The 26,678-nt window shown below is 38.7% G+C and overlaps 1 protein-coding gene and 1 non-coding gene across 5 annotated transcripts in view; one reads left to right on the top strand and one right to left on the bottom strand.

Annotated features, from left to right (window-relative positions):
• HDHD2 (haloacid dehalogenase like hydrolase domain containing 2) overlaps positions 1 to 26,678 on the top strand; it is a 48,899-nt gene that overhangs the window by 1,083 nt on the left and 21,138 nt on the right. For 3 of the 4 annotated variants that reach the window (XR_007721322.1, XM_050768182.1, XM_050768183.1), the window contains exons 2-4: positions 20,416 to 20,531; positions 21,873 to 22,076; positions 25,111 to 25,195. Coding sequence is in view for 3 of the 4 variants with exons in the window: in XM_050768182.1 (XP_050624139.1) it covers positions 20,426 to 20,531; positions 21,873 to 22,076; positions 25,111 to 25,195 (395 nt within the window). In the remaining variant the exon portion in view is untranslated. Of the gene's footprint in view, positions 1 to 20,415; positions 20,564 to 21,867; positions 22,077 to 25,110; positions 25,196 to 26,678 lie in introns of all 4 variants that reach the window. The other variant, XM_050768184.1, reaches the window with a different exon arrangement.
• LOC126941590 (small nucleolar RNA SNORA44) lies at positions 10,172 to 10,303 on the bottom strand. Its single transcript, XR_007721373.1, has one exon. It is a non-coding gene; the product is annotated as a small nucleolar RNA SNORA44 (small nucleolar RNA).

Below are 26,678 nucleotides of genomic sequence, written 5' to 3' on the forward strand. Positions count from 1 at the left end.
GGGAGTGGCTGAATAATACCGTCATTTATTGAATGTGTACAGTGGTTCCAGAAAAGTCTGGAACCGTATAGGGAAGGACAGAAAATTTGTACTTCCCAGGAGTTTTAGGAGGCATGTTCTGTAGAGCTCCAGTCTCCCAAGGGAAGATTTGTATTAAAATCTCTTGTTTTAAGTATGTAAGTTTTGAATAATATGCCATAATATATATTTAGGTATGTTTTCTCAAATCCTCAAGTTATACTAACGCTTTAGAACTTTGCATCATATGTATCCTGTGGTTTTTGTAGCCCTTGATATATCTATAATTTCCCTCCTTGCTTCTCTCTCCCAGCCCTCCACATACATAACCCAACCTTTCTCTGAGCGGAATACAATTCACAATTCTTCATAGGTATTACTTTCATTTTTTTTTTTCTTTTTAATTTTTTATTAAACTTTAAGTTGTAGGGTACATGTGCACAATGTGCAGCACACTAATATGTGCCATGTTGGTGTGCTGCACCCATTAACTCGTCATACATTAGGTATATGTTCTAATGCTATCCCTCCCGCCCCCCCCACCCTACAACAGGCCCCGGTGTGTGATGCTCCCCTTCCTGTGTCCAAGTGTTCTCATTGTTCAGTTCCCACCTATAAGTGAGAACATGCGGTGTTTGGTTTTCTGTTCTTGCGACAGTTTGCTGAGAATGATGATTTCCGACTGTATCCATGTCCCTACAAAGGACATGAACTCATCCTTTTTTGTGGCTGCATCGTATTCCATGGTGTATATGTACCACATTTTCTTAATCCAGTCTGTCTTTGATGGACATTTGGGTTGATTCCAAGTCTTTGCTAGTGTGAATAGTGCCACAGTAAACATACATGTGCATGTTTCTTTATACCAGCATGATTTATAATCCTTTGGGTACATACCTAGTAATGGGATGGCTGGGTCAAATGATATTTCTACTTCTAGATCCTTGAGGAATCACCACACTGTCTTCCACATGGTTGAACTAGTTTACAGTCCTACCAACAGTGTAAAAGTGTTCCTATTTGTCCACATCCTCTCCAGCACCTGTTGTTTCCTGACTTTTTAATGATTGCCATTCTACCTGTTGTGAGATAGTATCTCATTGTGGTTTTGATTTGCATTTCTCTGATGGTGAGTGATGATGAGCATCTTTTCACGTGTCTGTTGGCTGCATAAATGTCTTCTTTTGAGAAGTGTCTTCATATCCTTCACCCACGTTTTGATGGGATTGTTTGTTTTTTTCTTGTAAATTGGATTGAGTTCTTTGTAGATTCTAGATATTAGCCCTTTGTCAGATGAGTAGATTGCAAAAATTTTCTCCCATTCTGTAGGTTGCCTGTTCGCTCTGATGGTAGTTTCTTTTGCTGTGCAGAAACTCTTTAGTTAAATTAGATCCCATTTGTCAATTTTGGCTTTTGTTACCCTTGCTTTTGGTGTTTTAGACATGAAGTCCTTGCCCATGCCTATGTCCTGAATGGTATTGCCTAGGTTTTCTTCTAGGGTTTTTATGGTTTTAGGTCTAACATTTAAGTCTTTAATCCATCTTGAATTAATTTTTGTATAATGTGTAAGGAAGGGATCCGGTTTCAGCTTGCAACATATGGCTAGCCAGTTTTCCCAGCACCATTTATTAAATAGGGAATCCTTTCCCCATTTCTTGTTTTTCTCAGGTTTGTCAAAGATCAGATGGCTGTAGATGTGTGGTATTATTTCTGAGGGCTCTCTTCTGTTCCATTGGTCTATATCTCTGTTTTGGTACCAGTACCATGCTGTTTTGGTTACTGTAGCCTTGTAGTATAGTTTGAAGTCAGGTAGCGTGATGCCTCTAGCTTTGTTCTTTTGGTTTAGGATTGTCTTGGCAATGCGGGCTCTTTTTTGGTTCTATATGAACTTTAAAGCAGTTTTTTCCAATTCTGTGAAGAAAGTCGTTGGTAGCTTGATGGGGATGGCATTGAATCTATAAATTACCTTGGGCAGTATGGCCATTTTCATGATATTGATTCTTCCTATCCATGAACATGGAATGTTCTTCCATTTGTTTGTGTCCTCTTTTATTTCATTGAGCAGTGGTTTGTAGTTCTCCTTGAAGAGGTCCTTTAGATTCCTTGTAAGTTGGATTCCTAGGTATTCTATTTTCTTTGAAGCAGTTGTGAATGGGAGTTCATTCATGATTTGGCTCTCTGTTTGTCTGTTATTGGTATATAAGAATGCTTGTGATTTTTGCCCATTGATTTTGTATCCTGAGACTTTGCTGAAGTTGCTTATCAGCTTAAGGAGATTTGGGGCTGAGACGATGGGTCTTTCTAAATATACAATCGTGTCATCTGCAAACAGGGACAATTTGACTTTCTCTTTTCCTAATTGAATACCCTTTATTTCTTTCTCCTGCCTGATTGCCCTGGCCAGAACTTCCAACACTATGTTGAATAGGAGTGGTGAGAGGGGCATCCCTGTCTTGTGCCAGTTTTCAAAGGGAATTTTTCCAGTTTTTGCCCATTCAGTATGATATTGGCTGTGGGTTTGTCATAAATAACTCTTATGATTTTGAGATACGTTCCATCAGTACCAAATTTATTAAGAGTTTTTAGCATGAAGGGCTGTGAATTTTGTCAAAGGCCTTTTCTGCATCTATTGAGATAATCATGTGGGATTTGTCTTTGGTTCTGTTTATATGCTGGATTTCATGTATTGATTTACGTATGTTGAACCAACCTTGCATCCCAGGGATGAAGCCCACTTGATCATGGTGGATAAGCTTTTTGATGTGCTGCTGGATTCGGTTTGCCAGTATTTTGTTGAGGATTTTTGCATCGATGTTCATCAGGAATATTGGTTGAAAATTCTCTTTTTTTGTTGTGTCTCTGCCAGGCTTGGGTATCAGGATGATGCTGGCCTCAAAATATGAGTTAGGGAGGGTTCCCTCTTTTTCTGTTGATTGGAGTATTTTCAGAAGGAATGATACCAGCTCCTCCTTGTACCTCTGGTAGAATTCGGCTGTGAATCCGTCTGGTCCTGGACTTTTTTTGGTTGGTAGGCTATTAATTATTGCCTCAATTTCAGAGCTTGTTATTGGTCTATTCAGGGATTCAACTTCTTCTTGGTTTACTCTTGGGAGAGTGTATGTGTCCAGGAATTTATCTATTTCCTCTAGGTTTTCTAGTTTATTTGCGTAGAGGTGCTTACAGTATTCTCTGATGGTAGCTTGTATTTCTGTGGGGTCGGTGGTGATATCCCCTTTATCCTTTTTTATTGCATCTATTTGATTCTTCTCTCTTTTCTTCTTTATTAGTCTTGCTAGCAGTCTATCAATTTTGTTGATCTTTTCACAAAACCAGCTCCTGGATTCATTGATTTTTTTTGGAGGGTTTTTTGTGTCTCTATCTCCTTCAGTTCTGCTCTGATGTTAGTTATTTCTTGCCTTCTGCTAGCTTTTGAATGTGTTTGCTCTTGCTTCTCTAGTTCTTTTAATTCTGATGTTAGGGTGTCAATTTTAGATCTTTCCTGCTTTCTCTTGTGGGCATTTAGTGCTATAAATTTCCCTCTACACACTGCTTTAAATGTGTCCCAGAGATTCTGGTATGTTGTCTTTTTGTTCTCATTGGTTTCAAAGAACATCTTTATTTCTGCCTTCATTTCGTTATGTACCCAGTAGTCATTCAGGATGAGGTTGTTCATTTTCTGTGTAGTTGAGTGGTTTTGAGTGAGTTTCTTAATCCTGAGTTCTAGTTTGATTGCACTGTGGTCTGAGAGACAGTTTGTTATAATTTCTGTTCTTTTACATTTGCTGAGGAGTGCTTTACTTCCAACTATGTGGTCAATTTTGGAATAAGTGTGATGCGGTACTGGGAAGAATGTATATTCTGTTGATTTGGGGTGGAGAGTTCTGTAGATGTCTATTAGGTCCGCTTGGTGCAGAGCTGAGTTCAATTCCTGGATATCCTTGTTAACTTTCTGTCTCATTGATCTGTCTAATGTTGACAGTGGGGTGTTAATGTCTCCCATTATTATTGTATGGGCATCTAAGTCTCTTTGTAAGTCTCTGAGGACTTGCTTTATGAATCTGGGTGCTCCTGTATTGGGTGCATATATATTTAGGATAGTTAACTCTTCCTGTTGAATTGATCCCTTTACCGTTATGTAATGGCCTTCTTTGTCTCTTTTGATCTTTGATGGTTTAAAGTCTGTTTTATCAGAGACTAAGATTGCAACGCATGCCTTTTTTTTGTTTTCCTTTTGCTTGGTAGATCTTCCTCCATCTCTTTATTTTCAGCCTATGTGTGTCTCTGCACGTGAGATGGGTCTCCTGAATACAGCACACTGATAGGTCTTGACCTTTATCCAATTTGCCAGTCTGTGTCTTTTAATTGGAGCATTTAGCTTATTTACATTTAAGGTTAATATTGTTATGTGTGAATTTGATTCTGTCATTATGATGTTAGCTGGTTATTTTGCTCGTTAGTTGATGCAGTTTATTCCTAGCATTGATGGTCTTTACATTTTGACTTGTTTTTGCAGTGGCTGGTAGCAGTTTTTCCTTTCCATGTTTAGTGCTTCCTTCAGGAGCTGTTGTAGGGCAGGCCTGGTGGTGACAAACTCTCTCAGCATTTGCTTCTCTGCAAAGGATTTTATTTCCCCTTCACTTATGAAACTTAGTTTGGCTGGATGTGAAATTCTGGGTTGAAAGTTCTTTTCTTTAAGAATGTTGAATATTGGCCCCCACTGTCTTCTGGCTTGTAGAGTTTTTGCCGAGAGACCCACTGTTAGTCTGATGGGCTTCCCTTTGTGGGTAACCCGACCTTTTTCTCTGGCTGCCCTTAACATTTTTTCCTTCATTTCAACTTTGGTGGATCTGACAGTTATATGTCTTGGAGTTGCTCTTCTCGAGGAGTATCTTTGTGGCGTTCTCTGTATTTCCTGAATTTGAATGTTGGCCTGCCTTGCTAGGTTGGGGAAGTTCTCTTGGATAATATCCTGCAGAGTCTTTTCTAACTTGGTTCCATTCTCCCTGTCACTTTCAGGTACGCCAGTCAGACGTAGATTTGGTCTTTTCACATAGTCCCGTATTTCTTGGAGGCTTTGTTCATTTCTTTTTACTCTTTTTTCTCTAAACTTCTCTTCTCGCTTCATTTCATCCATTTGATCTTCAATCACTGATACCCTTTCTTCCAGTTGATTGAATTGGTTACTGAAGCTTGTGCATTTGTCACGTAGTTCTTGTTCCGTGGTTTTCAGCTTTATCAGGTCATTTAAGGACTTCTCTACATTGGGTATTCTAGTTAGACATTCATCTTATCTTTTTTCAGGGTTTTTAGCTTCTTTGCAGTGGGTTTGAACTTCCTCCTTTAGCTTGGAGAAGTTTGATCGTCTGAAGCCTTCTTCTCTCAACTCGTCAGCGTCATTCTCTGTCCAGCTTTCTTCTGTTGCTGGTTAGGAGCTGCATTTCTTTGGAGGGGGAGACGCGCTCTGATTTTTAGGATTTTCAACTTTTCTGCTCTGTTTTTTCCCCATCTTTGTGGTTTTATCTATCTTTGGTCTTTGATGATGGTGACGTACAGATGGGGTTTTGGTGTGGATGTCCTGTCTGTTTGTTAGTTTTTCTTCTAACAGTCAGGACCCTTAGCTGCAGGTCTGTTGGAGTTTGCTCGAGATCCACTCCAGACCCCATTTGCCTGGGTATCAGCAGCGGAGGCTGCAGAAGAGTGAATATTGCTGAACAGCAAATGTTGCTGCCTGATCGTTCCTCTGGAAGCTTTGTCTCAGAGGTGTACCCAGTCGTGTGAGGTGTCAGTCTGCCCCTACTTGGGGGTGTCTCCCAGTTAGGCTACTTGCGGGTCAGGGACCCACTTGAGGAGGCAGTCTTTCTGTTCTCAGATCTCAGACTCTGTGCTGGGAGAACCGCTACTCTCTTTAAAGCTATCAGACAAGAATATTTAAATCTGCAGAGGTTTCTGCTGCCTTTTGTTTGGCTATGTCCTGTCCCCAGAGTTGGCGTCTACAGAGGCAGGCAGGCCTCCTTGAGTTGCAGTGGGCTTCACCCAGTTGGAGCTTCCTGGTCACTTTGTTTACCTACTCAAACCTCAGCAGCGGTGGGCGCCCCTCCCCAGCCTTGCTGCTGCCTTGCAGTTAGATCTCAGACTGCTGCACTAGCAATGAGGGAGGCCCCGAGGGCCTGGGACCCTCCGAGCCAGGCATGGGATATAATCTCCTATTGTGCTGTTTGCTAAGACCCTTGCAAAAGCACAGTATTAGGGTGGGAGTGACCCGATTTTCCAGGTGCTGTGTGTCACGGTTTCTCTTGGCTAGGAAGGGGAATTCCCTTCTCCCTTGTGCTTCCCAGGTGAGGTGATGCCTCACCTTGCTTTGGCTCTTGCTCGGTGGGCTGCACCCACCATCCTGCACCCACTGTCCGATATGCCCCAGTGAGATGAACCCGGTACCCTGAAATGCAGAAATCACCCGTCTTCTGTGTTGCTCATGCTGGGAGCTGTAGCCTGGAGCTGTTCCTGTTCGGCCATCTTCAGGTATTACTTTCTTTAATCCTCTTATGAACCATTAGAGTTGTGTTATTCTACATTACCAGTGAGGAAACTGAGGCAGAAAGGTTAAGAAAGTTGCCCATGTTCACCTAGCTGGTGAGTGGAGATGTATACCCAGTCTATAAATTTATACCACTCCTTTCTTCTTGTCCTTAACCACTGCCACGGTTGCATTTTAGGGCATAATTTAGGACTGGTAATAGGAGATGCAAAGCAGAGAGGACAATTAAGAAGTTGTTGTCGCTGGGTGCGGTGGCTCACACCTGTAATCCCAACACTTTGGGAGGCCGAGGTGGGTGGATCATGAGGTCAGGAGATTGAGACCATCCTGGCTAACGTGGTGAAACCCCGTCTCTACTAAAAATACAAAAAATTAGCTGGGCGTGGTGGCGGGCACCTGTAGTCCCAGCTGCTTGGGAGGCTGAGGCAGGAGACCAGCCTGAACCCAGGAGTCAGAGCTTGCAGTGAGCCAAGATCACACTACTGCACTCCAGGCTGGGTGACAGAGCGAGTCTCCGTCTCAAAAAAAAAAAAAAAAAAAAGATGTTGTTGAAATAGTCTAGATGAGAGTTGATTTCAAATTTCAAAAAGGTAGTTTTAAAAATGATGAAGGTAAGTGGATCTAAGATCGTAAAGGAAGTAGAACTGCTGACATAATTTGGCGTCTGGATTGATGGTGCTGCCAACCACTCATAGGGATGGCTGGGAAAGAGCACCTTTGAGGGTGAAAGGACTTGGATTGAGATGTCCCTGAGATATTCAAGCCCGGATGTCCTCTGAAGTATCTGAAGTTCTCCTCTTGGAATGAGAGAGTTTGCTTTTCTTCTTTGCATTGAATATGTACCACTGTCAGTGGTTTATGGCTCTTCTAAGGGGTCTCCCATGTAATTTGTTCCGATTATGAGAGATTGTGGGTATGGACCCAAGATAAACAAAATCAGGCACTACCTTTGAAGCCTTTATAGTTATTTTGAGGGTTATATTAGTATTTTACAATTATATTTTATCAAATACCGGCTTGTAGTTCAGGTAACGAGTATTATACAGGTTCAGACAAGGCTTGGTGGCTCATGCCTGTAATCCCAGCACTTTGGGAGCCCAGGGCGGATAGATCGCTTGAACTCACCAGTTCGAGACCATCCTAGGCAATGTGGTGAAACCCGTCTCTACTAAAAGTACAAAAATTAGCTGGACGTGGTGGTGCACACCTGTGGTTCCAGCTACTTGGGAGGCGGAGGTGAGAGGATGGCTTGAGCCGGGGAGGCAGAGGTTGCAGTGAGCTGAGAGATTGTGCCACTGCACTCCAGCCTAGGAGATAGAGTCAGATCTTCTCTCCAAAAAAAAAAAAAAGAAAAGAAAAAGAAAAAAACGAAAGAAAAGAAAAGAAAAAAGTTTTGGACAAGAAGAGAGGTCAAAGTGATCAAGTTACTGGGACTAACTGAAGAAGTAAGTATATTTTGAGGTATGAATGGGGCATCTCAATTTTATTCTAGGCCTTAGTCAGTCACTCTCAAATATGTGGTGCTCCAGATGAGCATTTTAGAGTTTAAAAGGTATGTTCTATGGAACTGATGATAGCAAAGAATATAGGCTTTTAAAATGTTTTGGTAACATTAAGCCTGTGTGGATGCTTCAATTAGGATTAAAATGATAGATATTTATTATGATAGTTCTCTGGCTCCAAGTAAATAGTACAATTCTTACTTTCATTGTTTTTCTAGTCTTGTTCGTATTTTGTTCTTTAATCACCTTCAGAGGTAACACTTTTTATTGAATATTAGATGTCTCCTGTAAAAGTTGGATTTTGGGAGAAGCAATTTTAGATTCCTCTGTATATATGAAAAGAAAATGCCTCTTTTTGGTCCATCCTTTTGTGGGGCAGTTAGTGTACTTCAAAGAATTTTTTAACTGTTACGCATCCAAATACAATCCCTAGGAATGGTCTAGTCTTTTGATGAACAAGCTGTTTTCCCTCTCAGGGAGGTAATAGTTGATGCTATTGCTTATATAACCCTTCAATTCAAGGTCACAGTAAAGATCAGAAATAGAATAACATGTGGACTTTTTTTTTTTTTAATTAATTAATTAATTTATTTATTTTAATTTATTATTATTATACTTTAAGTTCTAGGGTACATGTGCATAATGTGCAAGTTTGTTACATATGTATTCTTGTGCCATGTTGGTGTGCTGCACCCATCAACTCGTCAGCACCCATCAACTCGTCATTTACATCAGGTATAACTCCCAATGCAATCCCTCCCCCAACATGTGGACTTTTACAGAAGGGAGGATTTTGCAGTTGCAACTTGATTAACCACAGCTATTAATATATTTTTTAACCTCTGCAGTCTTCTTTTTCCCTCTTTCATCAGATACATTATGAAAGACAAACAGAATTGGGGATTTACTTAAAATTCAAAATGCCTTAGAGGTGGAGGCTTTTATGCTGAGTGTATAGTAATTGTCTGGACTACTGGACTAATTTAGCTTTTTATAACTATTAAATGTATGAGAAATAACTGACTAAAATATAAGAAGACTCATTTTTTATTGTGCAATATATCATTTGTATAAGAGTATGTAAAACATATATGTTTAAAATAATTATAGTAAAATTAAAAGCACCCATATTCTCATTGTCTAGGTTAAGAAGTAGAGTATTGCCATACCTTAGAGGCTCCCTTTGTGCTCCTCTTGGTTTGCATCTGCTTCCTGCCCTCTGGAGGGTAATTAGTATCCCCACTGTTGTGATAATCATTCCCTTGCTTCTCTTTACGGTTTTATCACCTATGTATGCATCTGTATTTTTGAGTACTATAATATTAAACCATACTATACATATTCTTTTTTGACTTGCTTTTTTCACCCTCTAGGAGATTTCTGAGAGTTATGTAAAGCGATTTGAATGTAAGTTCTTTTTTTTCTGTGTATAAATATACCACAACTTATTTATCCATTCTGGTTTTTGTTGTTGTTGTTGTTGTTTTTACTTTTATCAGTCTTTATTAATCTTTAATTGATCTGCATGTACAGCATGCTGTTGTTTCTACCTAAAATGACTGGGGTCTTGCCTTCTGCTTCCCATAGAGATTCTCCCAAATCCATAGGTCCATAGTCACACACGAGGACAGCTTTGCATGTAACATGAATCTTAAAGCACAGCTCCAGAAACAAGCTCACCTCCTCAAGATCACACACTGCCAGGAAACTTGGGGGCAACCTGCAGAACAAAAAGCTTAGTGTGAAAGCTAAACTGGCCAGGAGCAGTGGCTCATGCCTCTAATCTCAGCACTTTGGGAGGGGAGGCCAAGGGGGCGAATCACCTGAGGTCAGGAGTTCGAGACCAATCTAGCCAACATGGTGAAACCCATCTATACTAAAAATACAAGAAAATTAGCTGGGTGTGATGGCGGGCACCTGTAATCCCAGATACTCGGGAGGTTGAGGCAGGAGAATCGCTTGAACCCGGGAGGTGGAGGTTGCCGTGAGCCAAGATCATGCCACTGCACTCCACTTGGGTGACAGAGTGAGACTCCGTCTCAAACAAAACAAAACAAAACACCCATCTACACTGGAAGTTGACACATGGAAGGCGCTTCCAGCCCTGGTCCTGAAACATTATAGGAAAGCTGAGTTGCAGCTTGCAGGTATTGTACTGACCTGCGCTGTCAAAGTCTTTCCAGGTTGCTCTTGCATGCAGTTGGAGATCCCATGGCTACCACCAGCCACAGCCCTTGGAAACATGCTGTATCCATTCTGTTGTTGATGGACATTTATATTGTTTCCATTTTCTGGCTGTTACAAGTGGTGCTGTTATAGACGTCTTTGTTCATGTATCATGGTACACTGTGAAATAATCTCTCAAAGGTATACTTGGAAGTGGAATTGCCAGATCATAGGGTATGGTGATGCCAGACTAATTCCAAAATGCTTGTACAAGTATATTCTTTCACCAGCAGCATATGGGAATTCCTGTTGACAGCCTTTGGTGTTTGCAGTCTTAAATTTTGCGCATCTGTAGGTTGGTGCATTGATCTCACTGTGCGTGAAATTTGTATTTTCCTGATTACCAGTGAGCTTTGAGTATCTTCATTTTCATTTATTTGCTGTTCAGATTTGCCCCCTTTTTTTTTTTTTTTTTTTTTTTTTGAGACACAGTCTCGCTCTGTCGCCCAGGCTGAAGTGCAATGGCGTGATCTCGGCCTCACTGCAACCTCCGCCTCCCAGGTTTAAGCAATTCTCCCTCCTCAGCCTCACGAGTAGCTGGGATTCAGATAATTTTAGTATTTGTAGAGACACGGTTTCACCTTGTTGGCTAGGCTGGTCTTGAATGCCTAACCTAGGGTCATCCGCCCACCTTGGCCTCCCAAAGTGGTGGGATTACAGGGGTGAGCCACCGCGTCCGGCCAGATTTGCTCTTTTGTAAAGGATATGTTAAGATCTTATGCAGTTTTTCTATCGGGTCATTCATCTTTTTCTTACTATTTATACTTTATACTTCCTGGAATCTTGTCTTTTCCTACATGTGTTAGAAAAATAAGTTCTTTTTCTATATTTTCACTCTCTTTATGGTACTTTTGAAATACAGTTGAATTTATCTGTATTTTCTTCAATGGTTTGTGCTTTTCATGTCTCGTTTTAGAAAACCTTTTCTGTCCTCAAGTCATGAAGATACTCTCCTATCTAAAAGTTTTACAGTTTTGCCTTAAACATGTGGTTGTTTAATCTCCTTGGAAAAAGAAATTGTTGTGTATGGTGTGATGTGGGAGTCCAATTTCATTTTTTCTCATACGGATATTCCATGGTTCCAACACCATATTATTGATCATTTTATTTTTTCTTTACTAATCGGAGACACTACTTTTATCATATATGAAGTTTCTACATATATTGGGATCTTTTTCTGTATTTTCTGTTCCATTGGTGAGTTTGTCTCCATATGTACTAATACCACACCATTTTAATTAATTACAGGACCTCATTAGGTAAGTCTGGATATTAGGTAAAGCAAGGCCTGCTTTCTTTTTCTTGTTCGGTCTTGGCTGAAGTGTCTGGGCTATACTTGGCCATTTGTACTGGTGTAACCATTTTAGCATCAGCTTATCAAATTCCACAAGACACTTTTTGGGATATTGATTGGAGTTGCATTGTATCTGAGTCTTAACTGTTGCTCCTTTGAAAGTAATTTGTCTTTTCCCTTGGCTGCTTTCAAGATCTTCTCTTTGCCATTGGCGTATAGCGAGGGTTTAGATGTGGATTTATTTTCATTTATCTTGCTTAGAATTCATTGGGCCTTCTGAATGAATCTGTACATTGATAGTCTTTCATGTGTTTTCTCCTCATATTTTTTATCTTGCCCTTTTTTTTTTTTTTTTTTTTGAGACGGAGTCTCGTTCTGTCGCCCAGGCTAGAGTGCAGTGGCACGATCTCAGCTCACTGCAAGCTTCGCCTCCCGGTTTCATGCCATTGTCCTGCCTCAGCCTCCCAAGCAGCTGGGACTACAGGTGCCTGCCACCACGCCCGGCTAATTTTTTGTATTTTTAATAGAGACGGGGTTTCACCGTGTTAGCCAGGATGGTCTCAATCTCCTGACCTCGTGGTCCGCCCACTTCGGCCTCCCAAAGTGCTGGGATTACAGGCGTGAGCCACCGCGCCTGGCATCTTTTGTTTTTTAAACATGTAGGCATTATGATAATTACATTAGAAGAATAAGAAGCCCTTATAGGGCTGCTTATGCAGTCTGTTGTTTCTGTAGGTGCTCCCTTACCATGACTTGTTTCCTTAGGTTACTGGCTCATCATTGTTAGAATTTGATTTGATTTTTTTTTTTTTTTTGAGACAGGGTCTTGCTCTGTGATGCTATCATAGTTCGCTGCGGCCTTGAACTCCTGAGGCCAAGCAGTCCTCCCACCTTAGCCTCCCAAGTAGCTAGGACTACAGGCCTATGCTACCATGCTTGGCTCTTTGATTTTATTTATGGGATTTCTTTGCTGTTTGGGCTGAAAACTAGTATTTTGAGGGAGGGTTTATATTTGCTATAGCCAGGCACCTGCTAGTCAAGGTCACACTAATTAAAATCTTGAAGTTTTTCTGAGGCTTATCTTAGGTGATGTGAATTTGGTCTGCAAATTGAGCCCAGCACTGGTTTATGGTTCCAAATTCTCTGCAGCACTTTCTACCTCCAACCCCTTTGGGCCACGTTTCAAAGCAGTTGATTTTCTTGTAGTCAACTGAGACAAGGTAGGGAGGGAGTGCCTGGGATAGGTTTATTTCTGGCTCACCCTTACAGTGAGGTCTTGGTTTTTAGGTCAGAGGATCTGTCTCTTCAGATGGGCTCTGAGTTTATATTTTATTCCCTGAAGAAGCTCATGGGGAAAAAAGATAACTCAAGGTCACATAGTGTGACAGATACCTTTGGAGCCAAAACAGGCCAGTGTTCTGCTCATCTCCTGAGTTCTTGCTTTTATTCAGATCTAACAATTCCTTTTTTCCTTGCACCTTGTGGCTTACACACACACATGCGTGCACACACGCGCACAGACACGTGTATAAGTTTTTGATCTAGTATTGTTAGGTTTTATTTGGAGAGTTAATTTGATTCTTAGCCTGCTGTATTATGGAAGCCCAAGTTTAAAGCGATTTTTAAAAATAAGCATACCAGAGTTTATTCAATAAATGTTTACCCTATCAAAATAGTCAGGGTGGAAAACGATAAGCTTCTACATTGCTCAAGATATTTTTGGATTCCTATTTTGGAATTGCTTTCAGAGCTAGTACATATTCTTTGGGATATTTTTATTGGTTACAATTTGTATGCTTTAAAGATGGATTTAATTTTGAAAGTTTCAGAATAAAGCCTGCTGAATGAGATGGGTAGTCAAGGATGGTAATGCCACTTGGAGTTAAAAATAAAATGGAGCCATTGGTTAATGAAGCTGATTTTCATGTGTGACACATATGCTAACATTGATGGTAATTCCTAAAGAAAAATCCCAAAATGTTTTGAGTAATAGTTATTTGAAATAAACATTTATCATTTCTAGTTACCTTCAGTTAACTAGACAAATTACTAGCACACTGCATTATTTTTTAAGCATCATGAGTAGTTGTGTCTTTATTGTGAGGAAATATTAGTAAAATACAAATTGTGTGTGTGTGTGTGTGTGTGTGTGTGTGTGTGTGTGTATTTTAGGGATATAGTCTCACTGTGTTGCCCTGCCTGCACAGTCATAACTCACTGCAGCCCCACACTCCTGGGCTTACGCAATCCCAGTAACTGGGACTACAGGCACACACCACCATGCTTGGCTACTTTTTGTTTATTTTTTATAGAGATGGGGGTCTCACTTTGTGGCCCACACTGGTCTCGAACTCCTGAATTCAAGCAATCTTCCTGCCTCAGCCACCGTAAGTGCTGGGATTACAGGTGCGAGCCACTGTACCTGGCCAACAATCTTCTTTTAAAAGAGAAAAATAGCTTCTTGGACACGTGCTTTCAAATTTTTTCATTAAATTTGTATTCCTTTTGTATATCTAATTTTATACATTATTAATAACATTCTTTGCATTAATGTAATGGGTATTTTATAAATAATATGCCAAAGATCTATTTAATATTTGTGTGGTATGTCTGGTATATTCTCTGTAGGGAGGTAAATTCTGTTTCATTTAAGAATAGTTTGTCGGGTGCATTGAACCTTTAGAAAAAGTTAGAAGGCAAATTTAGTAACAAATCTTTGTTAGTAATTTCTTCATCTGAGCACCATCATCTTCAAGAGAAGGTAGTATCTGTGTAGACATTATCTGGACCTTGGTTTTCCCAACCAAGGTGTAAAACCAGTGTGTGTAGAAAGAGGGGTGAGGGGTGATTCGAGAGCAGATAATCTTGAAGATCCCGTGTAGCTGTAATGTTCTTTTTGTTCATTACTTAAATTCTTATTTATGGTCTGTTCTCTTATTCTTATATAATCACATGTATTTTCCTCATTATTTTTCTTTCTCGTCAGAGCCCACTTTTGCCCTCACACTTCTAAATAGAAGCATATACGAGTTTTTTCTTTATGAGAACATATGTACTCACTTTCTGTGACCATATAGGGCATAGTGTTATGTGTATGTCTCTGTAAGTGGAATTAAGGGTGTTTAGCTTGCTGGTTTTAGGTTTTTTTTGTGTGTTTTTTTGCCACTCTTCACCAGTAGGAATCTCCTCCCCTAGCACAGGGTCAATAAACTTTTTCTGTAAAGGGCCAGATAGTAAGGCTTTGCAGGCCAAAAAGTAAAATTGAGAATGTTAGGTAGATATCTAGGTAACAGGAAAGAAAATTTTTTTCTACAAACTTTTTTTTTTTATGAAATGAAAAGCATTTATTTATGGAACTAAAACTTTAATTTCATATTATTTTAATGTATCATAAAATATTATTCTTTTCTTTCCCAATCATCTAAAAATCTGTACTAGTTCATTCTCATGCTGCTATAAGGACATACCCAAGACTGCGTAATTTATACAGGAAAGAGGTTTAATGGACTCACAATTCCACATTACTGGGGAGGCCTCACAATCATGGCATAAGGCAAAGGAGTAACAAAGGCACGTCTTACATGGTGGCAGGCAAGAGAGCGTATGTGGGGAACTGCACTTTATTAAACCATCAGATCTTGTGAGGCTCACTCACTGTCACGAGAACAGCACGGAAGAACCTGCCCACATGATTCAATTACCTCCCACTGGGTCCCTCCCACAACATGTGGGGATTATGGGAGCTGCAATTCAGGATGAGATTTGAGTGGGAACACAGCCAAACCATATCAAAATGTAATCAATTATCAGCTTACAGGAAAAGACAAGGTGAGTCTGGAGCATCATGTAGTTCCAAAAGCAAAGAAGTGCTCAAAAAACAAAAGGATGGAAGCACAGGAGCCAACCTGAGAGAGCTCTCAATGACCAAAGCTAAAACAATTTCAGCAACAAAATAAGTGACATAGTATTAGCTTATGGCACAAAGAACAGAATAAATATCTGTGAGCCCATACAGATTACATAAATAAATGATTGAGTAAATCAATAGAGAACAAGTCTTTCTCACTGAAGAATTTGAAATAATATATGAGGATACTCCTGTTTTTAGAAGGTAGAGTTTAGTTCCTCCCTACCCTCTTTAATGACTCAGCCCCAAAGAATAAAATGTGAAAGGGAAAAATACTGAATGTGGAAAAACCTGACAAATACCATAATTTATTAAACTAGCCTTCTGTTGATGGTCATTTAGGTTGTTTCTAATCTTTTAGTATTTGAATCTAGCAGTAAGTAAAAAAAGATAATATATCAGGACTGCATTGGATTTGTGCAGGATTTACTTAATATTAATTGACCTCATTGACACTTAAGGGGAAAAAATGTGATCATCTCATTGCATACAGAAAAAGTAGTAGGTAAAATCCAATAGCCATTTATGACAAAAATTCTTAGCAACAGGGAGTAGAAGGGAACTTTCTTAAATGGCTAAAATATCAGCAGAGTCCTACAGCAAGCTTACTTAATGTATGAATACTAAAAATATTCCTTTAAAAAATCAAGAATATAATAAGGATGCATGCTATCACTACTTCTATTCAATTATGGAGTTCCTAATTAGAATAATAAAACAGAAAATAAGAAAAATAGAAAAAAATTATCACTTGTGGTTGGTAATTATTGACTACATAGAAAATTCTCTATGTAGACAATAATTTTCTATGTAGATAATAATTACCAACTACAAGTGACAATTTTCTTTTTTTCTTATTTTAGAATTAAAGTTTGGGGCCAGGTGTGGTGCCTCACACCTGTAATCCCAGCACTTGGGAAGGCCAGGGTGGGAGGATCACTTGAGCTTAGGAGTTGGAGACCAGCCTAAGAGACATAGGAAGACCCCATCTTTACAGAAAAAATAAATTAGCCAGGCGTGGTGGTGCATGCCTGTGGTAACAGCTACTTGGGTGGCTGATGTGAGAGGATTGCTTGAGCATGGGCAGTTGAGGCTGTAGTGAGCTGTGATCATGCAGCTGCACTCCAGCTTGGGTGACAGAACAAGGCCCTGTCTCAAAAAAAAAAAAAAAAAAAAAAAAAGTTTGGAATGGTTGAAGGATATAAGACAACAACAACAACCAAAAAATGTATTTTAATACAGCAACACCAAACTGTTAGAAAAGGTAATATAAAATACTATAGCAATGATAGAGTTGTGTCTACAAATATATGCAAGCCATTTATGTAGATATTTATAAAACTAAAAAACTTATGTGAATGGAGAGATACAGTATGTTGATGGATAGGATGGCAATATAATAATGATCTTATTTCCTTTAAAAATAAGTTATCCTGATACTGCCCTGCAGATTAAATGCAGTTCTAGTCATAATCCCAAAGGGTGGATCTTGGTTTTGCTTTTGGTAGAGTATAAAAGGCACCAACATGGCTGAATCTCAGAAATACAATGTTGAGCAAAACAAATCATGAAAATTGTGAAAGAATGTGTACATTGTGATTTCATTTTTATAACATTCTAAAATGGTAAAACTAAGAAAATGGTAAAACTAAGTAACTGGTAAAAAATATGAAGGAAAGAAACAAAATTATTATCACAAATTAATTGTACCAGTTACTTCCAGGAAATTTAACTGACCAGATTCTTACAGGAGGCTTCAGCAATATTGCCATTAGTTCTATTCTTAAGTTGGGGATGAGGTAGATACATGGAATTTCATTTTGTGTAACTATTATCATTCTTGAAGAAAACATTCAAACTGTTTTTCCTCTGCTGTCACACCAGCACAACAACGGTCAATACAGAAGACTTCTGTGACCCCAAAATATGTGGAGATTTTTCCCCATCAGCAATCAAGCAATCAGTTCTGCTGCAGATACCAGTTGGGAGTCCTGCAGTTCCAACACTGTCTGCCTGGAGGTAGTGTCAAATCCCACAGGTTGAGGGCTTAGTCTCCAAGACTGCCTTCTCCATTTTCAGACACCAGTCATGAGTCCTGGCCTGTGGAACTTCTTACCGACTGGCTTCAAGTTGAGGTTTTCACACGTCCCACTTTGGGTTTGATTAATTTGCTAGCACAGCTCACCAAATTTAGGGAAACACATTTATCAATTTATTACAAAGGATTTATTAAAGGATACAAATTAACAGCCAAAATGAAGAGATACATAGGGCAAGGTCTGGAAGGGTCCCCACTGAGAGCTTCTGTCCCCATGGAGTTGGGGTGTGCCACCCTCACAGCACGAAGGGTTCACCCTCCTGTCAGCCTCCATGTGATCAGCTCCCCAAAAGCCCCCATGGAGCCCTATCAATGGAGACTTCATTGGATAGGTATGATTGAAGTATGCGCAACTGTGTGAAAATGTGATTGAATGTAAAGGGCATGATCTAAACCCAGTAAGGCCTGTTTAGATTATTATTGATCCCTCTGCAGCATTCCTTCCTCCAGGGTATGAGACAGAACCTCTCTGGAATGAGGGTCTTTTGACCCACAATCAGATGAGAGTTCTGCCTTGGGCAGGTGAAAAGCGGACAGGAGAAGGTCAGAGATTCTGTTCACTTCAACCAAGGGTATGGGAGTTATGAGCCAGGAATCGTGGACAAAAACACTTTGTATAGTTATATATCACACTGTTATTAGGTATGAAAACATCATTCTTTTGCCCACTTTGATAAGAGATCTAGCATTTTTCTCAAACTTTTTATGTTGAAAGTTTGTAATAGTGCAGTAAAAACCATATAGTCTTCACCTAAAGTCACTAATTGTTAATCCCTGCTCCATTGGCTTTATATTACTCTCATGCATTGCATTTAGTTGCCGTGTCTTTTCAGACTCCTTTAATTGATACAGTTCCTTACCCAGTCAGTTGTTTCGTACAATTTTCTTTAATTTGAATTGCCTGACTTTTTCCTTGTGATTCAAGTTGGGTTGAACATTTAACTAGGAATCCTACACAGGTGATGTTGTCTCTCTCAGGAAGCACATGATGTTGGTTTGTCCCATTTACTGGTGTTAATTTGATCATTTGATTTAAAGTTTATCTGGCAGGTTTTTCCACTGTAAAGGAACCTTTTTTTTTTTTTTTTTTCTGAGACAGAGTCTCCCACTGTTGCCCAGGCTGGAGTGCATGGAGTACAGTGGTGCGATCTTGGCTCACTACAACCTCCGCCTCCCAGGTTCAAGTGATTCTCCTGCCTCATTCTTGTCCCTCAGCCTCCCTAATAGCTGGCATTACAGGCACCTGCCACCATGCCCAGCTAATTTTTGTATTTTTAGTAGAGATGCAGAGATGTGGTTTTACCAGGCTGGTTTTGAACTCCTGACCTCAAGTGATCTGCCCGCCTCGGCCTCCCCAAAAGCGCTGAACCACCGCGCTCAGCCCTATTCTTTTTTTTTTTTTTAAACAAGAAGTTTATGTAAACACCAAGATGCTTGACTTGAAGGGAAAACTAGAATTTTTTTTTTTTTTTGAGTAATTTATCCCTACTTAAAGACAGATTGCCCTGTATGTAACAGCTACGCAGGAAAAGTTATAAAATTGTCTTTGGTTTTACATTGATAAATGAAAAACCTTAAAATTCTCTAATTGAACAAGATATGCAGGGATTTTTATGGGGTTTTTGGTGGTGGTGTTAAAACAGAGCAAAATAACTTACTGAAATGTAAAGATAGCTGAATGAATATGCCACTAATGGAGACACTAATGGAGAAAGGGTATTTTCACAGAATCAGTGTTTTTCCCCATCCCATCTCCACTTGATGTCAGTTAGAACATATCACTGGCTATTTAGTTTAAAAAATGCAATATGCTTGTGCACATATACCAGTTACTTTAGCTACCATAAAGGAATGGGGAAGGAGGAAATGAAAGAATAGAGAAAACTACTGTAGTCATCAGGATGTGGTGGAATCAAATTGCCATTTTTTGATTGAGAATGTAATCTTCGTCTGTAAGAACAGAATTCTGGAGTAAAGAAGCAGGTTCCCTTTTCGCTAGACACCTCCTGTCTGCTACTGGAACACAACACATCCATTGTATCTTCTTCTGTTTCCAAATGTGCAGGTGTGTCTGTTTCATTGATTGATTGCCCATCAAATTGGAATCTCATCTGCCTCATTGACAATGCCTGTCATTCACATTAGTCTTTCATTAGTTTACCAAGTGGCATATGCCTCTTAATCTTAAACTGCACCACAGAACCATCCTGCCCGGCCACCTTCAAATTAATGTGATCATTGTTCTCAGTTTTGACTTCTTCCTTGGGCTTTTTGTTGGCCGTAGTGACTGCCAGAGTCTCCTCAGCTGCTGCTTCACAAAAGAGGTACCATGTATGCACCAGGAGTGGCAGAAGAAGGAGGTGGTAGTGGTAGACGAGGGAGAGCCATGTATTCTGTTTCAGGTTACAGGAGCAAAGAAGGGCGATTAGAATATTTTCATTATACATTACCAAAGATGAAGAAGACTATGCTAATGATTTAGTCCTTGCATCTACCCATTCTTTAGAGTACATTATTCTCATGTTTAAAAATAAATGAATGGTTCACCAGAGTTCTTTTTAAAAACCTGAAAGTAAATAATGATATCTCTGTAAGCGTTTTCCTTCCTATAGTTTTCATTCAAGTGTTTTTTTTTTTTTAAACCTAAGTATTGTAAAAGTTTTATGGATCAAATTTTGGATTTGTAATTTTTAAAACCAGTTTTCTCCAAAATGGAAGCGGCTTAACACTAAGCAGGATCTTTCTGGATATGAGTGATATTTTTGAAGACTTAGCAGTTTTTAATTGTCCATTGTTTCCTAAACTGTATTTTTAATTTCATTTGCTCTCTCCTAGGGAATGAAGGATGGCAGCACGCCGTGCATTAAAAGCTGTTTTGGTAGATCTCAGTGGCACACTTCACATTGAAGATGCAGCTGTGCCAGGCGCACAGGAAGCTCTTAAAAGGCAAGCTATCCTCCAGGTTCAGCTGACAAATATGTTTGTAAGTGCCGTTTTACCACGGCAGATCATTAGCTAAATGGATGCCCTTAAGATGGCATTTTACCAACTTACCATATATAGGAACTGCCTTGGGTTTAGCTTGAGGATGTATGCATTATAATTTCCTCCAAACATTGTTTTCTAAGGCTTTATTAGGTTTGGCCTTTTGTTCCAGTCTTTTTGTTCTATGTGTATGTCATTTTCTAAGTCAGTAATGTAAATGTGGGAATGACAACTCAAGATTCTACAATATGGAATAAATACCATTGGAAAAAATCACAAATGAATCTTGGAATCACAAAATAAAGCACACACAGACAGGCATAGTGCTGCTTTCTCTTGTTTTACCTAAGGTCTAACATTGATTGTGCAGCTCCTCAAATAAAGTTTAGCTAAAGAACTTGAAATTTTTAAATTATTTCCATCAACTAAACGCTTTTAAAGGTTAAGGACTGTCTTATATTTCTCATCTACCAACCACAGTACTAAACAGAAGTCTGGATACAAATGAGATACCCAGTAAAGGTGTGTTAAAGTAAGAGGAATGTGAATGTTTGCTTCTGGGTGTCCTGAAAAAAAAATCAACTCATCACAACAGAACTAATAACGTATATTAAGGATCTTTATCCTAAAATAATTTAGAGAAGTTTTCAAAATCAGCAATATTTAGTATGTGGTATGTTTTTTCCAACCTTAAAATGTTCATAGGATGGTGTTAATCAGAAAATCTAGTGACTCATATCACAGTGCCAGGTATTAGGGCAAAAGATTGACACAAACCTCACCTTCTTTCAAGGAGCTTACCTTTCGTTTGGGGAATCAAGAAATACATACTTATATATCTGGCAGGCATCAGTTGGGGGTTATCAATTTAGTTAGGAGTCATGATGTTCATTTTATAGGTGGAGAAGCTTAGTGGACAACGTGTTGTTTAAAGTAAAAAAAAAAATCTATTGCATAGTTGGACTTTATCTTGACTCCTTGACATGGTTTCTGTCTGAGTTAGCCTTTTTTAGGGGAATGGATGTCTGTTAATCAGTGTGCTCCTGTTGGACAGAGCTTTTACTACTTTAAAGATGAGCTTTCTACTGTAGATTGAAAGAAAAATCTTTTTACATCTGGTGAACATTGACATCTGTAAGTAGCTATGTAAACTATAAAGCTGCCATTCTGGAGGGGCAAGAGGCTAGACATTGTCATGTTGCTGGCCATAAAAACATTTGGCACAGTTTTAACAAATAAGGAGATTCTATAGGGCCGGAATGTAAAAGCTGCCTTTTGACGTCTGAATTTTGCCCTCTCCAGGTTACGTGGTGCTTCTGTAATCGTTAGGTTTGTGACCAATACGACCAAAGAGAGCAAGCAAGACCTGTTGGAAAGGTTGAGAAAATTGGAATTTGATATCTCTGAAAATGAAATATTCACATCTCTGACTGCAGCCAGGAGTTTACTAGAGCAGAAACAAGTCAGACCCATGCTGCTAGTTGATGATCGGGCACTACCTGATTTCAAAGGTAGGGGAAATTTGGAAAGTTTAAAGACTGGATATTTATATGTACTTACAAATCATTTTTAAAACTGGATGTTTAGAGATGTTTATTCTGATTTCCCCGTTATTATTGAAACATTTGATAATACTGATATTTTGGATCTAAATTGGCATTTCCCAAACCTTTTTTGACTGTAATCCATAGTAAGTGAAACACATTACATAGTAACCTAATATGTATCTGTGTGTGTGTCTTTGTGTAAGTTAAGCAATACTTACTCTTGCTGTATAACATGTATTCTATTTTCTTTTTGGTTTGATTTTTTTGTTTGATTATGATGATGCTTAGAGCCCTCCAAATTAGTTTTACAATCTAATAATAGATCATGACCCATGGTTTGAAAAAAACACAGGTCAAAATTACTTTGAGTATTATAAGCTAATCCTCAATGCAGGAGCCACTATATTAACTTGATTAAATGAGATATACCAGGATCTCTTTGTTTAATGTTATTCTGGATAGTGTGAAGTTTTTACATTGAATATGAAATGTTTTTCAATCAAGAGAAAAGTGTTTCTCTTTGGAAAAGTCAACAGATTCTGGAAGAATATCATAGTTTTATGAAGCTTTGCCACATTACTTCTTTTCTGAGGATACTGGGAGTGCAGTAGCACAATATAGAAAATGGAGTATAAGTTTAACATGGCTATAGAGTTGGGCAGACCTCAAAACTAGTACTAATAGGAAATATGCCAATGTATCAATCAGAATTATTGTTTGCAAGAAACAGAAACCAACTTCGCTGAATTAAACAGAAAATAAATTTATTAAAAGCATCTGAGTGCTGACAGGAATATAAAATGACACAAAGCCTATGGAGAGGAATTTGGCAGTAGCTGGCAAAATTACATATGAAGCAGCACTTGTAAGAATCTCTCTCTAAAATATAGATACAAAAATACACAATGACATATGAACAAGGTTATTCATTACTACCTTATTTGTAATAACAAAAGATTGGAAACAACCCAAATATTCATCAGAAGGGACTGATTGAATAAACTGTGATATATTCACAAAATGGAATGCTTTGTAGCTGAAAATTAAATAATGATGAAGAGTTCTATCTCTTGATAAGGAGTGCTCTGCATAGGATATATTAAACGAAAAAAGTAAGGTGTAGAAATCTTTATACATTTTCTGTGTAGGAAAATGAAAAGAAAATGGATATACATACATATTTGTCTTATATTTGTAAAAGGAAGCCAAAGAAGGATAAATGAAAAACTAATAAAAATGGTTACCTAAAGGAGAAGCAAGGGAGGAGGGGGATGGACTAAGAGAGGAGGCTTTTAAAAAAGTCCCCATTACATAGTTTTGACTTTGGAACTGTGTGAATATTGTATACAATGAAAAGACAATTAAGTGAAAAACCAGCCTCCAAATAGAAATGAACTTAACTCTGTATCAGGTTGGTGACATAACCACTCAGAGAAAATAATTACTTCAAATGACTTTAAAGTACAGTATTTTCACCTGTTCATTCATAGTGGGATAAATTCTAAGGACAAAAGAACTACAAAGAGATCTTAAACTGCATTCAGGAGTCTTATTGTTTTTAGTAATACTGTTTTTTTTTTTTTTTTAATTAAAGGTATATATAGGACAAAGCAAAGTAGTAACTATTAGATTTTAGTGTCAGTGAAAAGAGATGCAAATAATAAAAATCAAGTTAGTTAAGTATAAGTTGTGTATTACTACTTTTGAATAGAAAATATAGTTACCAACTCCTTTTTCTCTTAAATAATACATATTGTGTAATCTTCTGCTGGAAAAGCCTAAAGTAATGACAACCCAGTGCTCAGACTGGTATCTGTGTCAATTCCCACTGTAGTTCTTTGGAGAAATTACTGATTGCAGATCTGGACAGGTATCAGATGAGTCTGGAATAGCTTATTGTGTTAGCAAAGAAACTACTGGAGAATACTCGTGGCTACTGGTAAGGAGGAAGTTGGAAAGCCTGGATATCTGCAGCCAATAAGAGAGGCAAATAGGAATTGGCATATGGATAATCCATGGAACCTTTAATCAGACTTTTAATAATTATAATGGAGAGGCCAAGCGTGATGGCTCAAATCTGTAATCCCAGCACTTTGGGAAGCTGAGGTGGGCGGATCACCTGAGGTCGGGAGTTCGAGACCAGCCTGACCAACATGGAGAAACCTCGTCTCTACTAAAGATACAAAATTAGCTGGGTGTGGTTGGCACATGCCTGTAATCTCAGCTACTTGGGAGGTTGAGGCAGGAGAATTGCTTGAACCTGGGTGGCGGAGGTTGCGGTGAGCCGAGATCACACCATTGCACTCCAGCCTGGACAACAAGAGCGAAACTCCATCTCAAAAATAAATAAATAAAGTTGTAATGGAGAATGTACTTGTTTGATTGTCATGTCTGAAGTTCTAAGATGCCAAGGCCTTAAAACATACTTTAATTTTAAAATAATATTTCTGAAACTAAAAGTAGATAAGGCATTATGTAGAAAATTGTAGACTCTGCAGTGCATTTCATATTAATCATGAATGTGTTAACCTCAGTTGTGTCAATTAGAAAGTCTAATTTCCCTTGCCTCTTAGATTCTCAGTCCGTAATCAGTTGCTATTGATCTGATAGTTCATAGGGAACTCATGGCAGTTCTTGTTGATTGTAATCAGCAAAGCATTTTGAAGTAAGAAATTGTCATTTGTTCGAGGACATCAGGTTACAATTTTCAATTCAGATCTTCTGGTTACTGAGTACCCTTAAGACTATGCACAAGGAATGTGGAAAAATGTTAGATTTTCTCTCTTTTTCCCTCCCAACCCTCTTCTCCCTCTCCCTCTCCTTCTGTGTACTCTCTCTTATACTTCCAAAGTACACTGGGCAGGATAATCTATTAAATTTTAGATTATGGCTATAGCAAAAGTTTGCACTTGATTGACTAAAACTGCTGTGTTTTAAATGTGGCATTGCTTTTAATTGCATTTTCAACAATCCTTTTTTTATTTTTTTCCCTTCCCAGGAATACAAACAAGTGATCCTAATGCTGTGGTCATAGGATTGGCACCAGAACATTTTCATTATCAAATTCTGAATCAAGCATTCCGGTAAACCTAGCTATTTATTTTTCGTCTGATCATAACACTTCCCTTCTTCCTTTCCTTTGTCATTGTCATGAATGGGTTTATGTGTTTTACTTTATATATGGCCACCTAAATTGTACATTAGGACAGACATCTTCAAGATCAACATCAAATAATATGTATTACAATCTTTTTCATGTGTATAATATGTTTTTTGTTTTTGTTTTTGAGACAGGGTCTTACTCTGTCACCCAGGCTGGAGTGCAGTGACATCATCACGGCTCACCACAGCCTCAGTCTCCCCAGGCTCAGACTTAGGTGCTCCTCCCATCTCAGTTTTTGTAGAGACGGGGTTTCGCCATGTTACCCAGGGTGGTCTCCAACTCGTGGGCTCAAGCGATCTACCCACCTCAGCCTCTCAGAGTGCTGGGATTACAAGTGTGTGGCAGCATGCCTGAGCAGCGGTTTGATCTTTTATTATTACTCCTATGATTCTTCACTGACTATGCTAATCTCCAAGGGAAAACAGTATCCAGGCTAATCCACCAAAAACAATAAATGTGATTTTACCTCCAGTGAGAATCCAGGCTATGGAAAAGAGTTGACACATTTGACCACACTTCAAAAGAAATTATTTGATGAGTGATGATGATACAGTGAACTGAATAGTGGCAGTGGAGATGAAGAAAAACAGATTCAGATACCATCAACATGTCTTACTTTTGAGTTTAGTCAGTAAAGTAGAAGAGTGAGTCAAGGATACATTGAGATTTCTAACCTGACCAAGTAAGATAGAGAACCCTTGGTTTGGGATTTAAAAGGTGATGAGTTTAGGTTTGGCCTATGGGATATCCAAGCGAGAGACATCAGTGGCTATGGGTAGAAGTAGAACTAGTACATAAGATGTTATAAATCTTCAGTTAATGTGTGCATTTCACTTAAATGAACTTTTTGCTGCTACTTCTAGAAGGAAGGCTGCATACTTGTTCTTGTAGTTCCCAAGATAAATTGGATCAGAATTTACCTGCAGATCTGCTGTAGAATGAGATTGTGACTTTTCCTTTGGATTTTGTAATTTTTCATGTCTTGCCTTTTATTTCTGGTCAAACCATTAAACAGTATAATTTACCTTTGAATATATGTCAAGTATATAGTTCAAAATGTTGCATAGAGATATGTTGGACTAGCTTAGAAAATTTTTCTTGAATAGCCTGGCAAAGTTTTTGTGTTTAACTGCAAGAATGCTATTAAAAAAAAAACAAAAAAACAAAACAAAACAAAACAAAAAGCCCAGAATTTTCTTACCAGTGCAAGGATCTATAAGAACCATTCTAACTTCTACATTATGTAGAATTCATTTCTTCATGTATACTACAGAATTAGAATGTTTATAGGAAACTAGAAAACTCACCAGCCAGGTTCACACATTTGGGCACATTATTTGCTGTTGATCTTGAAAATGGCTGTCCTCATGTAAAATCTATGTGGCCAGAAATAGCACTTTGAG

The sequence above is a fragment of the Macaca thibetana genome, chromosome 18, assembly GCF_024542745.1.
Source record: "Macaca thibetana thibetana isolate TM-01 chromosome 18, ASM2454274v1, whole genome shotgun sequence".
NCBI lineage: Eukaryota > Metazoa > Chordata > Mammalia > Primates > Cercopithecidae > Macaca > Macaca thibetana.